This window comes from Pongo abelii, chromosome 20 (genome assembly GCF_028885655.2).
Source record: "Pongo abelii isolate AG06213 chromosome 20, NHGRI_mPonAbe1-v2.0_pri, whole genome shotgun sequence".
Classification (NCBI taxonomy): Eukaryota; Metazoa; Chordata; class Mammalia; order Primates; family Hominidae; genus Pongo; species Pongo abelii.
In genome coordinates, this window is record NC_072005.2 from 63,070,106 (window position 1) to 63,085,315 (window position 15,210).

At 41.5% G+C, this 15,210-nt stretch overlaps 1 protein-coding gene across 2 annotated transcripts; it reads right to left on the reverse strand.

The window, feature by feature from the left end:
• Positions 1-4,048: 4,048 nt before the first annotated feature.
• On the reverse strand, positions 4,049-15,076 carry ZNF582 (zinc finger protein 582). 2 transcript variants are annotated; one of them, XM_009233169.4, is made up of 5 exons: positions 14,823-15,076; positions 13,129-13,217; positions 11,671-11,797; positions 11,296-11,391; positions 4,049-6,477 (listed from the first exon to the last, which is right to left on the reverse strand). In XM_009233169.4, the coding sequence occupies exons 2-5, from the start codon at positions 13,135-13,137 to the stop codon at positions 5,156-5,158; spliced, it is 1,554 nt and encodes a 517-aa protein (XP_009231444.3). In that variant the 5' UTR covers positions 13,138-13,217; positions 14,823-15,076; the 3' UTR covers positions 4,049-5,155. The 2 variants fall into 2 exon arrangements, with proteins under 2 accessions (XP_009231444.3, XP_024093114.2); XM_024237346.3 differs by having other exon boundaries at positions 14,601-14,939.
• Between the last annotated feature and the right edge of the window lie 134 nt (positions 15,077-15,210).

A 15,210-nucleotide genomic window follows, 5' to 3' on the forward strand; every position in this document is an offset into this window, starting at 1 on the left:
GGTTTCGCCATGTTGTCCAGGCTTGTCTTGACCTCCTGAGCTCAAGCAGTCCATCTGCCTCAGCCTCCCAAAGTGCTGGGACTACAGACGTGAGCCACTGTGCCTGACCTAGATCTGCTTTTTATGTTCTATGAAGTATTATTTATTCTATGCTGAGCTTACACAGAATTTCTTGCGTGTTTCTATAGCTATATTGTATTTGTACCTTTTACTGTTAGATCTATTTCATGTTTTTATTATGGATAATGGAGGAGGTAAAGGTTGAATTATATTTTCCCCCATATTATTGACCCATAGTGACACCAGTTTTGGGAGATGTCTTTCATTTTTGCCCTTACGTTGTTATTGGCACCTTTTGTAAAAATCAATTATTTATCATGAGTACACTTCTGAAATAATCAGTTTCATCAGTCTGTCTGTCTTAGTAGTTCTACATTGTCTTAATTATAGCTTTAGGGGAAGTCTTGAAATTTGGTAGTAAGTCTTCCAGTTTTGTTGTTATTTTAACAAATTCCTCTTGGCTGGGCATGGTGGCTCATGCCTATAATCCCAGCACTTTAGGAGCCCCAGGCAGGAGGATCACTTAAGCCCAGAAGATCAAGACCAGCCTGGGAAATATAGCAAGAACTTATCTCTACAAAAAACTTTAGAAATTAGCTGGGCATGGTGGCACCCATCTGTAGTCCTAACTACTCAGGAGGCTGAGGTGGGAGGATCGCTTGAGCCCAGGAGTTCAAGGCTGCAGTGAGTTGTGATCACACCATTGCAGTCCAGCCACGTTGACAGAATGAGACCCTGTCTATTTAAAAAAAAAAAAAAAAATCTTGGTGATGCTTTTCTGGATTAAAAAATAAAATAAAAATTGGCCTCACTATTCTAGCTTATTTACATTTTCTAATAAATGTTCAGAGTCACCTTGTCAGTTCCTACCAAAAAGCCTGTCAGTATTATAATTGAGATTGCATCAACTCTGTAGACAAATTTGAAGAGAATTGACACTTAACAGCAGTGACCTCCAGTCTGTAACCTTAGCATAACTTCTATTTGTCTCCTTTAATTTTTATCAGAAATACCCTGTAGTTTTCCGTATAGAGATCTTGAATGTATTTTCTTAAGTTTATTCATAGACATTTTCACAATATGTAAATTGGTTTGTCTTTTACTTTTCCAGTTGTTTGCTACTTGTACATGAAAATAGCATTTTGTACATTTATCTTGCGTCTTGAACATTTCACTTATTCTTGGAGTTGTCATACAGATTTCTTAAGATTTTTTTTTTGAGATGGAGTCTTGCTCTGTCACCCAGGATGGAGTGCAGTGGCGCCATCTCGGCTCACTGCAAGCTCCGCCTCCTGGGTTCACACCATTCTCCTGCCTCAGCCTCCTGAGTAGCTGGGACTACAGGTGCCTGCCACCATGCCCAGGTAATTTTTTGTATTTTTAGTAGAGATGGGGTTTCACCGTGTTAGCCAGGATGGTCTCTATCTCCTGACCTCGTGATCTACCCACCTCGGACTCCCGAAGTACTGGGATTACAGGCATGAGCCACTGCGCCTGGCCTTAAGATGTTTTTCATAAGCAATCATGTCACCTGCTAATAGACAGTTTATTCATTTCTGGTCTTTATGCTGTTCTTTTTTTTCTCATCTTATTGCAATTGCTGTGTGACTGCCAGGACAGTGTTGAATGAAAGTGATAAATGTAGGCACCCTTGTTTTGCTTTCAACCTTAGGAGGAAAGACTTACTGGGGAGGAAGTGGCAACTCTGAGTCAGGATGTAGACTTCTTAGCACATGCATTTGCACACATTGCTCAAATCCCCAGGTTTCCCTATACCCGCTATGCTCCCTTTAAAACAATGCTTTCTTTCGACAGTATCTTTCCCCCAAATCAATAAGGGGTCAAATTTCAGTAGTCCCAAACTGGGGAAGTTCTGGGACTGCTGTGGTAAGAAATGGATTCAGACACCAAAGGAGCTGTAGAACCTGGCTAACATGTACAAGCAAGAACCAGAAGAGTATACCTGGGAGGAGATCCTGAGACTGCTGCACTATTGGGTAAAATACAAAGTTGAATAGGGGAGAGTTTTTTGCTATGGGGTCACTGTATGACAGGATTAACACTGGCAAGGGAAAAAGATGCTTCTAATGGATGCTGGGACAGTTTTTGAAGCTTGGAAAAAGCATTGGTTCTCATTAAATAAAATGAAGATAGCAGAACTGCCATGACAAATGAGGACGGGATCAAAAGAAGTGGATATACAAGAAGGGAGAACAAGAGTCATGGAAATGGCCGACAGTGGCTGTCCCCTAGGCAAGAGCTGGCTGCAAGAGGTGCTGTTAAGGAACTGGGCTCTAGTTGCAATGGGAATGACAGAATCTCAGAATAATGGCAGCCAGGTGATAGCTCTTAGCATCAAAAGCAAGGAGGGCCATAATTACCATATGGGTAGAAGGCTTAGAATAGAATCTGGGGAGACTGATCTTCAGAAATCTATGGTTCTGGGTCATAGCACATGAGTTTGCCAATGGCAAGTCATCTGCTTCCAGTAAGAGTAAACTTACTGAGACAAGGTGTTGCTCTGTTGCCCAGGCTGGAGTACATGGCATGATCACAGCTCAACTGCAACTTGAACTCCTGGGCTCAAATAATCCTCTCACCTCAGCCTCCCAAGTAGTTGGGACTACAGGCACATGCCATCACACCTGGCTAACTTTTCTGTTTCTTTGTAGAGATAGGGTCTCCCTTTGTTGCCCAGGCTGGTCTAGAATTCATGGTATCAAGTGATCCTCCTGCCTCAGCCTCTGAGTGTTGGAATTACAGGCAGGAGTCATAGTGCCTGGCCCAAACTTAACTAAAACACCAGAGAAGGCAAGGTGCATTGGCTCACACCTGTAATCCCAAGACTTTGTGAGGCCAAAGTGGGAGAATCGCTTGAGCCCAGGAGTTTGAGACCATCCTGGGCAACATAAGAAAACCCTGTATCTACAAAATAATTTTTTAAAAATTAGCCTAGCGTGGTGGCACATGCCTGTGGTCCCAGCTGTTCAGGAAGCTGCGGTAGGAGGACTGCTTGAATGGGAGGTTGAGGCTTCAGTGAGCCATGGCTGTGCCACTGCACTCCAGTTTGAGATGCCATCTCAAAAAACAAAACAAAAAAACCAGACAGTAAATATAGGTGTTGTGGCCATATAGTCTCTGTGGCAACGACTCAGCTCTGCTGTCGTGAAGCCAAAGCAGTTGTAGACCATAAATGCAATGTGTCACTCAGACTTTATAAAGCAGGCAGCAGGCTGGATTTGGCTTTTATACCCTGCACTAGGCAAAATGGGATATTATGTAAAGATAAAGGTATAATTCATAAATAGAAGGTTAGTAGTATGTCCCTGTAAGTCGAACAATATAAATTAAAAAGCATAAATGTCTGGAAACTCAAGGTGTTGGCAAAATTTTTTTAGGAAATTCTGATCCAGCATACCAAATTATATAAAAACATGGAGATTTTTACCATTGCAGTCTAGTGGCTTAATGGATTTATTTAGAAACTTGTATCCAAAAATGCAGAATACCTATTTTTTCAATGTTCATGGTATACAGAAATCAATCTTGTATTTAACCACACACAGACAAAAATAAGTCAAATTGGGCGGCACAGTGGCTCATGCCTGTAATCCCAGCACTTACAGGAAGTGCTGGGAGGCCGAGGCAGGTGGATCACAAGGTCAGGAAATCCAGACCATCCTGGCCAACATGGTGAAACCTCATCTCTACTAAAAATACAAAAATTAGCTGGGCATGGTAGCACGCACCTGTAGTCCCAGCTACTGGGGAGACTGGGGCAGGAGAATTGCTTGAACCCGGGAGGCAGAGGTTGTGCCACTGCACTGCAGCCTGGTGATAGAGCGAGACTCCATCTCCAAAAAAAAAAGTAAAATTCAAAAAAGTAGATAACTTCAGGCCACATTTACCAACCATAGTAAAATTAAATTAGATATTATATCATTTAGGATGCTTTTGGCTGTGAATTTACAAAATATCCAAGTAAAAGTAACTGAGCAATCAAGGTTTATTTTTCTTACATAACAAGGCATCAAAAAGGCAGTTACAGAATTGGCCTAGTAGCTGAGTCTTCTCAGGCTCTGGGTCAGCTTCTCTGAGGTCCACTTTTTTCTCTTCTTGGTTCCAAGATAGCTGCAGCAGCTTTAGGCATCATGTTCTCATATAAGAATGTTTAAAAGCAGGAAGTGAGAGAGGAGGAAATCTTCATGATAAACCTGTCTCTTCTGAATGAGGAAAATCTTTCCCAGAAGCCCCGACAGATTCCACTGAGCAACACTGGGAGATACTGGCCATGCTGTGCTGCACAGGAGACTGGAAAATTAGCATCTGATATCCTCAGAGTCTAAGGCAAGACACAGATGCTGCCAATAACAAGGGGAATTGGGTATGGCTGCTGGGTTGGCAACCAATGATTGTCTGTGCCAGTCACATAAAACAATGTAACAATGTGGAAATTAAGAAATATTCTCCTAAATTTAGATTACTTCTGGATCAGAAAGAAACAAAAACCGAGATTAGTGTAAGATGGTCTCTTTATTTCATCATTTTCTGTTACTTTCTTCTTTCGCTGCCTGGATGTTTGGTAGTCTTGAACAGCATGTTTAGTGCATATGAGTTTATCTTTCAGAATTTCATGTATATGCATGCATTCAAAGGCTATAAAAATTCCTCCAGTGTAGCTTTGGCTTTCCCCTTACCCTCACATCTCTTTGGCCACATTTCACATCTCTTGGCATGTTAAACTCTCAATTCATTCTTTTCATTACCATTTATAGTAATTGCATGATTTCTTTGTTAAGCAAATGATAATTTGGCTGTTTTTTTAACTTGTAAGAAAACTAAAACTTTTTGCTCTTGATAAAATTACTACACTGTGGTTAGAAAATGTGATTCTGGAATGTGTTAGAAATAAAATTTCTTCCAAGCTTTCCCTGCTTCTTTGACAATTATGATCTGAACAATTTACATCCATAAAATTTTCTTTGATATGAATTTTCAGACTTAGGATAAAGGATGACCTCTGAATGATGGCATTGTCGCTGGCATTACATTCTTCAAGTCTTTCTCCAGGAGGGAGAAGTAAGTCGTGATTAGCCTAGGCTAATGGACTTTCCCCATTACTTCCATTCATATGGTTGCTTGCCAACATAAATTCTCTGATGATTAGTAAGGGGTAACTGCTGATGGAAGGCTTTTCTACTTTTATTATATTCACATGTGTTTCTCTATTACGCATTCTTTGAGGTTGAACAGTAGGTGAATCATGACTCAAGGTCCTGTCACATTCCTTATATTCATAGGGCTTTTTCTCAGTGTGAATAACCTGATGATGAATCAATTGTGAGCAATGACTAAAAGCCTTCCCACATTCCTTACATTCATATGGCTTTTCACCTGTATGAATTCTGTAATGTACAGTAAGATGTGAGACCCGTTTGAAGGCCCTACCACATACCTTACATTGGTAGGGTTTCTCTCCAGTGTGAATTCTCTGATGTTGCTTGAGTTGTGAGCTCACTCTAAAGGCCTTTCCACATACTTTACACTCATAGGGTTTCTCACCGGTATGAATTCTCTGATGTCGTATAAGTGTTGAGCCTTGATTAAAAGCCTTCCCGCATTCCTTACATTCATAGAGTTTCTTGCCAGTATGAATAGTCTGATGTTGAATCAACTGAGAACGATGACTAAAGGTTTTCCCACATTCCTTGCATGCATAGGGTTTTTCACCAGTATGAATTCTATAATGTACTTTAAGATGTGAGATCCGATTGAAGGCCTTGCCACATTCCTTACACTGATAGGGTTTCTCACCTGTGTGAGTTCGCTGATGTTCAATCAACTGTGAGCTTCGACTAAAGGCCTTCTCACAGTCTTTACATTCATATGGTTTCTCACCAGTATGAACTCTCTGATGTTGTATAAAATTTGAACCAGAATTGAAGGCCTTTCCACACTCCTTACATTCATAGGGTTTATTACCAGAATGAATATTCTCATGTTGAATTAGTCGTGAGCCATATTTAAAGGCCTTCCCACATTCCTTACATTTATAGGGTTTCTCATTAGTATGAATTCCTTGATGATTAATAAGGAGTTCCTTTTGCCACAAGTCTTTTCTACATTTATTATACCCAAAAGGTTTTTCTCTAGTATGAATTTTCTGATAAAAAGTAAGGGATGCATGCTGGTCAAAAGTGGGCATTTCTTCATGTCTGATGATCATTTGATGAAAATGTCTGTCTGGATTTCCCTGTTGTCTGTCAAACTGGTTTCTGCATTCCCAATCATCTTGGAAACTTGAACACTCAAGACCATAACTTGTAAGGCTTTCCATTATCTCCCATTGGGGTGATTCGACTTCATGAACATGCTGCTTTGGAGATAATTCCTTGGTATCATATCTGGACTCCAATACTGAGGAAGAATGAAAAAAGCGAATATGTCTGGTTTCTTTTTTTTTTCCAGATAAAGGAACTAAAATAAGAACTGGAGGGTTTAGACTCAATGCCTATTAACTCTTGAATGTAGCTAAGCAATTAGAAAATGGACAAGTAGAACAGTGAAAGGAAACTAACATAAATGAGATGAGGGAATAGAGGTTATAAAAGTGATTCTAAAATGTTAGTGTGGTGCTGGGCATGGTGGTTCATGCCTGTAATCCCAGTGCTTTGGGAAGCCAAGAAGGGAGAATCACTTGAGGCCAGGAGTTTGAGACCAGCTTGGGCAACATAGCAAGACCCCATGTCTACAAAATAATTTTTAAAAATTAGCCAGCTGCAGTGGCACATGCCTGTAGTCCCAGCTGAGAAAAGAAGACTGCTTAAGCCCAGGAGTTAGAGGCTGTAGTGAGCTATGATCATGCGAATGCACTCCAACCCGGGTGACAGAGGGAGACTTTTTAAAAAAATAAAAAAGAGTTGGTGTGGGTCAGAATCACTATTGAACTATATTTTTTAAGACAGTAAATGTTTCTGTGAGACTCTAGAAAAGACAAATATAGAGTGACAGAAACCAAAGCAAATCATTGGTTTGACGGACTGTGCAGGAAGGAGCACAAGGGAACTTTTTGGGTTGATGGAAATGTTCGCTATCTTGATTGAGGTGATGGTTATGTGGGTGTATAAATTTGTCAACACTCATTAATACTACATTTTAAAAATGCATTTTATTGACCATAAATTATGTCCCCAAAAGAGTGAATTTTAAAAAGATGATGGGGATTTCAAGATGAAAAGAGTTCTGGAGATGGACGGTGATGATGTTTGCACAACAGTGTGAATGTACTTAATACTACTGAACTGTACGCTTGAAAATGGTTAGCATGGTAAATCTTGTATTTTACCGCAGTTTTAAAAACTAAAAATAAAAGTGATGGAGGAAGTGTGTGGTTGGGTCTGCAACCTGCCCCAGTGCCTGGAGGACATGCAGGAGAATGAGCCAGAGGAATATGCTGGTACAGTGGCAGCTATTCTCATGTGTCTGCTAGAAGTTAGAATGACATGGCTACTGTCTTCCTCTGTGAAGCTTTTTATATCTGAAGTTTAGCTGAACACCATGGTGTTTTTTATATCTGAAGTTTAGTTGAACACCATGGCTGAAGCCCATTATCAACTGAGTGACATTTCTTAAATTTCTTAAATGTCATTCATTTACCTGAACCTTTTCATTTCTTAAAGGTGACCTTGGAAAAAGAAGGGCTTTTCTCCTTGTTTAGAGGATTAGGCCAGTTGATTGAGGGTGGGTCCTTCTAGAGCAACATACTTTGCTGATTATTCAAACTGCATGAAAAAGTTGAATGGTATAATGGACTGTGATTCTACCTGGTACATGATTTCAGCTACAGTGGCAGGTTTTACTGTACTTATAGCAACCAACCCCAGTTGACTTAAAGAGACTCAGATATAGCTTGACTACAGGTGGGCACCACCATGCTCAGCTAATTTTTGTGTTTTTTTGTAAAGATGGGGTTTCGCCGTATTGCCCAGGCTGGTCTCAAACTCCTGGGCTCAAGCAATCCGCCTGCCTTGGCCTCCCAAAGTGCTGGGATTACAGACGTGAGCCACCATGACCAGCCTCAAAGTACTTTTTGCTGAGAATTTGATTCTCTCCTAATTTGCTGAATCGTACATCATAGAAAGATTCAAGCTGATGTGCTAACAAGGATATCATTTTTAAATGTTGCCATTAAATTCAAATGCACCTTTTCATACTTTAAATTGATATATGTATATAACCTTTAAACATATTCATGATAATTCTGTTGAGACTTCTGGCTAAGGATGTTGCTATACTGGTATATAAAATGTGCACAATTAAACTCCAGTGTGATACTACTCATTTCAGTATATATGAGTGGTATATTTTGTGCAGTATCTTTATCTTAATATGGCTCTTTGTGAATGCACTTTATAGCATTTATTCAGGGTGAAAGAGCAGGAGGGAATTCTATGTTAAGTATTTTTATAAAAACATTGGTCATTTATTAAACAGAACCAGTATTCCTAACATTTGTCTGGGTTTTAGATATGCTGTTTTGCAGATCTATTCACTGTAGTGATCCCAACATTATTGAAAATTACCAAGCTTTTTCTGCTCTCACCAGTGAAAAATTGTACCTTCTTAAATTCTGTCAGCATGTCACATTTATTGTAATCAACAGTAACTGGATGTTTCTGAGGTGTTTTGACTGGACTCAAAAGTATTACAATCAGTTTGGACACAAAAACACAATCTGCATTTTAGTTTAAGTATGACACTGATGACTAAAAAAAAAACTACACAAACGTTCTATATAAAGTTTGCCTCCAAAGTATTTTTCTTTCTTTTTTTTTTTTTTTTTTGGGAGATGGGGTCTCATTCTGTTGCCCACGCTGGAGTGCAGAGGCACAATCATATTATACTACAACCTCAAACTCCTAGGCTCAGGTGATTCTCCTCTATCAGCCTTCTGAGTAGCTGGGACTACAGGCATGAGTTACTGCGCCTGGCTGCAGAGGGATTTTAATATGTAAAAGTATTAACACAATGTATTAACTTTGTGCCCACTCAAATCTCTTTTCTATCACATCCTTATGTTCTTCGACAGATTGACTTTTATGCTTCTCCTTTTAGAAACATAAAATTGTTTTATTCTTAGTTTCAAAAAACATTTGAATGTATACCCTTGCTTATGCGAAGATTTATGACCTACTAGTCATAGCTAAATAGTCAACATTGTAAGAGTTGATGCTTTTTGGTTCATGTGAGGTTTGGTATTCTTGCATTTATGTACATGGATGTCAATTGTGTGGACATGTTCTGTATTTATGTTAACTAGTTTTTACTGAATTGTTGAAACTAAAAAAGTTAAAAACGTGCTTATAAAAAAAGAGGGGGGGATTATGTCCAAAGAACCCAGGAGCCAGTTTGAAAGGGTGTCACTGGGCAAGTTTGGAAAAATATGAATGTTGTGATAAATAATGATAATAGGTAATAATCTGTTACAGGATAAAATAAGATTTATTTTATTCTGACCTGGAAATGAGAAAAAAAATGCCATCTATGATTAATCCATATGATATAAATGAAGAAACAAATGGTGAAAGGGAGAAAGCTCTTCTTTACAGGAGTATGTGATCTGATAAATAAAGAAGAATAAAGTTTTTTTAAAAATCACTATTTTGTAACTATTAATCATATCTGATCCAAGAGAAAACTATCAATGACTTCTGAAACTAGCAGGTGAATAATTTGTGAGAAGCACAATATTTATATCCTCTCCAGGTGGACCATAAAATCATGGCTTGGCTCTATTTCTACACTGCTTTCCTTCTGCCCACAGTGCAGAACCCAAACTTCTTAACGTGGTTGCCTTTCCTAGTGTATCTTTTTTCTTTTTGAGACACAATCTTTCTCTGTTGCCCCAGCTGGAGTGCAGTGGTTCGATCTTGGCTCACTGCAATCTCCACCCTCCGTGTTCAAGCGATTCTCCTGCTTCAGCCTCCCAAGTAGCTGGGATTATAGGAATGTGCCACCACACCCGGCTAATTTTTGTGATTTTAGTAGGGACGAGGTTTCACCACGTTGGTCAGGCTGGTCAAGTGATTTGGCTGCCTCAGGCTTCCAAAGTGCTGGGATTATAAGCATGAGCCACCATGCCCGGCCCCTAGTGTATCTCTTTGTGTTCCTCCCTTTGCTCACTGACCTCAGCCACAAGGGCCATCCATTATCTCAGAGGTACCAAGGGCTCCCTGCTCAGGTCCTTCACACTCATTGGCTACAACTGGTATTCCCCAGCTACATCACACCTTTCATGTCTCAGCTGAAATGCCTTATCCTTGAAGAGGCCATTGGCCCTACCATGCACCCTGACTGAACCTGTTCTTTTTCTTTCACATATTAGCTCATGTCCATGTGTGTATGATTTCATGTCTATTTTCCCACTGCAGTGTAAGTTCCATGAAAGCAAGGATAATGTCCGCCTGCCTCATCAATGTATGCTGTGGCATATTCCATGGTGCATAATAAAAGCTTAATAAGTACTTGTTAACTGACTCCAGATTCAAACAAACCAATACAAATTCCTTTAGAAAAATGGTCAAAGGACAAGATCATGTCCTTTGGAGGGACATGGATGGAGCTGGAAGCCATTATCCTAAGCAAACTAACACAGGAACAGAAAACCAAATACGGCATGTTCTCACTTGTAAGTGGGAGCTAAATGATGAGGACACATGGACACACAGAGCGGGACAACACACACGGGCCTCTCAGAGCATGGAGGTTGGGAGGAGGGAGAGAATCAGGAACAGTAACTAATGAGTACTAGGCTTAATACCTGGGTGATGAAATAATCTGTACAACAAACCCCCATGACACAAGTTTACCTATTTAACAAACCTGCACTTGCACTCCTGAACTTAAGTTAAAAAAAATTTTAAAAATTAAAATTAAAACAAAAAAAGAAAAATGGTCAAAAGATACAGACATCTTTCCAAAGACAAAATACTTTCCTTAGGAACCACCATATTTGTACTCAGTCTAGCCCTATAATCCAGGTTGAATTTTTAAGTGTTTCAGGAGGAAGGAGCAGCCACCTTTGTCGAATGCTGCTGATGAGCTGAGGAAAACAACACGTAAGACATAAGCTTTGAATGTAGCAACCTGCAGGGAAGATTTTCTAAGACAAAGGGCCACTTCCAGCTGACCTGATACCTGCAGTGGCTGCTCCCTTCCCACTGATACCTCACTCACCTGGACACAGGCCTCCAGACACCACCCTCTCCACCATCCAAGGCTCTTTGCCTTGCTCTAGGAAGGAGATCACATCAGGTTTGGAAACGGCAAGACCTGGAGATGAGAAGAAACATGCCACCTGGTTATGGTGTGGGGGCCCCAGAATTCAGATCCAGGACCTGGTCATCAAGCAGGAGAGGCAGTTGCAGGAAGTGCCAGAGGAAGATGGGACAGTTGCCTGAGGGTAGGGAAGATGCAGCTTCAGCTGACAGCGCTGCCCTTTAACCCCTCAAAAATGACCAACCAGTCATAAGACTGAAAAGCATCCAAAAACTGACCAGGAAGGAACATGCCCAAGGATAACCTCCAAACTAACAGACAAGATCACCTTACCCAGTGAGACCAGGTTGCTGTAGGTCTCCAACATCACGTCTCTGTACAAATCCCTCTGAGCAGGTGCCAACCACTGCCATTCTTCTTGGGAGAAGACTATGGCCACATCCCTGAACAATTCTGACCCCTGGAATGACAGGCATGTATGACATATCTGTATTTCAATGGTTCACAGTGGGATGAAAGGAGGTTGGGCAGGTCTTCGCGGGAGGGGGGGTTGTTTTGTTGAACAAGAAGGGTGGGACTGAATGGGAAAGGTGACAGAACAAATGGGGATGAGTAAAACAGAATGATCAAATGTTCTCAAACACTCCTTTTAACTGCAAATCAATGCTCTGTGTACAGATTTGGGATGAAAATTAAAATCAAGCTAAACGGAGTTTTCCTTATTGTAAGAAACAGTGTAATAAAGCACACTGCCCACTCTGTACTTGGCATACAATAAATTCTCAAGGTGAGACCTATCATTTCTATCTTTTGGAATAACAATAACAACAAAAAATATTTCTGATGGATTTTCCCCAAATATTTTATTTTTTAAAATTATGGAAACATGTTTTCTATCTTAGATACAGGATTTTCATGTAAGTCAAGAATTTCTTGGAGATGAAAGTTCATCATTATGTTGGAACATAACACAAGCATTTTTCTTCATGGGAAAAACCATGGAGATCACTTTTATTGAGTGTACAATTTTCTATCAAGTGAAACGAATGACTCAAACATCCTCTTATTTTGGATCCCGAGATTGGATCAGATCTCTAAAGCTTTTCCAAGCCCTGACCACTAACCCACCTAGCTGATCATCTCACTTGCTGCATCACTCACCATCCTCAGCTCTGTACTTTTCTTCCTCTTAAGCTAAAGAAACTAATGGAGGATGTCCCAGATTCAAATGCTCTGTTCAACGTCAAACTAGACTTTAATTCTGTACTTTTCTTCCTCTTAAGCTAAAGAAACTAATGGAGGATGTCCCAGATTCAAATGCTCTGTTCAACGTCAAACTAGACTTTAATTCTGGCATCACATTTTTGATGGATTCCCAGCCAAATTTCAATTACATATCCAATCATTAATCATTCCCAAAGCAGGACACTGTACCACGCACTGAAACTGACACCAACCAACACCACCTCCCCTGCTTTTTCTATATGTGATTGCTCCTAAGCATTCATCTCCATCTCTTTAAACTTCAGTTCTTACAAAGGATGCTCTCATTTCATACAGGGAAATGAGTTTCTCCTCCTAGAAGACGAAAACCATCAGGAGATGCAGAATGCTATAGAGAATAAACCTGTGGGCATTTGTCAGAGAGGAGAGGACAATGGGAGAGGGGACTCCTGCCTGGTCCTTTTATTCCCTAAAATGGGAAAGTCTGAGAACCAAATTCCTGGATGGAACCCAGGTGGAAAGTTTCAAGATAAGGAAAGCAAATATTTATGGGATTTAAAAACTCACGAGGGACATGACTTTTAGAATTTCAAGGGCTGATAGGTCCTCCTCCTGGTTCCTCTCTTGGGGAAGGGCAGAGTCCTGCGATGGTAGAGCTGGGGGAGGAAAGAGCAAACATGAGAGGCTAGGCTTGCCTCACAGCTCCTAGAATGCCAAAGTTACAAGTCCCCACCTGCTTGCCCTCTGCCCACCAAGAAAATGAGGCGGGGGAGGCAAAGGGATCCTCACCCAACCCCAGGAAACCAGCTTTAGCTGCTGCAAGGCGAAGGGGAACCAGTGGTCATTTCCCTCCCATTTCCCCTAAACATCCAGTGATTCTGTTTTGTTGCAGATGCAAGTCTGAGACAGGGATGCTGAGGGCTGTTCTAGTGACTGAGACCCACATGTTACCTCAAGGACAAGGAGGGCTTCCCTCAAGCCAGGGAGCATAGAAGTCCTGCATAATTTACATAGCCCCAGCCTAGAATAAAGCCTTTCCAGGACTAGGCCATTTAACTCTCTCCTGCAGGAAATATAAAACCTTTGAAAGTCTACCTGGCTCTTTTCCCAACCGCCAAATTTACAAAAAGCTCTACAGCCCAAACTGAGGCTTTGTGGATGCCACTTCATGGAGCACGCCTTGCATCAACAAACGGAATAGAGTTGGAAGGAACAGTAAGAGACAAATTACAAGCAGCACGCCCAGTGCTCCATTATCAGCACATAAATGTGTCCTTCCATAGAGACACAGCAGTGCACAAAGCTGCATGTCCAATAATGTTTGCTAAATAAGAGAACTGAAAATTAGTACATAAGTAGGCAAGTCCACAAGTAGCCAAGAGGTTGAATCATTTTTGGCACAGCCATATAATGGGATGCCAAGTGACTATCAAAAATGACTATCAAAAACTGACAAGCAAAGATATTAACTACTGAATCCTTTGAGAACATTCAGCAAAAAGAAGTCAAACTCACTAACACACAGGCTAAAAACAAAACAAAACAAAAAAATTGGAAGAAAAAACACCCAAGTATTCGCAGTGTTGTCATTTAACCAGTTCTTGAGCTCACTGTTAAGAAATATTTTGTAAAGGAGTATATAAAGTGCCTACTGCATTACAAACATTTGGTTCTAAGTAACGTGTAAGTGAAGTAATTATGAATGTTGCTTAACATGATGTAATAGGCAGCTTTTCCTTATTATGATCACTTTTATAAGCATTATTTGTATTAACTGCACGATATCCTATTTACAAAGGATGGCCTGTGATCCACTCAAGTGTTTCCCCATTGCTGGACACAGAATTTGAACATATAAAATGTTCCCAAGTATAAGTTTTTCTAAACTAGCGGTTCTAAATCTTCTGGGGTCTTGCAACTCTCTGAGAACCTCATGAAACAAGATTTCCTCTCAGATTAAAAAAAAAAAAAAAAGCACGCATAACAGTGAATGCAAAACATCCGCAATTTCTGGGGGTCGGAGACCCCTGCGCACCCACCTAAGGGGTCCATGCACCTGGGCTATGAGGCTGGAAGCAGAAAGGGGGCGCCGGCAAGCGCGCGTCGCGAGGGCCGGCGGGAAATGTAGTCTCACGCCGGTAAAGCCACAGAGCGACGATGGGGCGAGACGTCTGCGTTCTTCTCAGGCCTGAGACCCAACCGGCCGCGGCACCAGCTCCTGCTGGACCCCAGAGCGGCTGGAAAGCTCCGGAGCCCCTCACCTGTCGCCTCCTCGGGTCCAAGTGCCACCGCGGCCGCGCCCCCGGCAGCCCAGGGCGCGCTTCCCCCACGGTACCGGTGGATTCGTCGTGCGCAGCCGGAAGATGGCGCAGACGCACAAAGCACAGCGATGCTGCGCCATGATAGGGCCGGCGCCGCAGTGCCTTCTGGGAAACATAGTCTCTAGGCGTAAAGGCAGCAGCCCGGCCTTGAAGCCGGATCTCGCGATGTTTCGGGGTGAGCCGGCGCAGGCGTGCCTGCGCAGTGCGCGGAGGGGCGTTGTGAGTGTGTTCGAGTCCCTGGGTTGCTTTCTGGGGGTCTGTGGTGCTGGGTGTGCTATCTGCGTCTGATTCTCTAGCGAGAGATTGTGGGCGAGTTACCGAGTGGGCA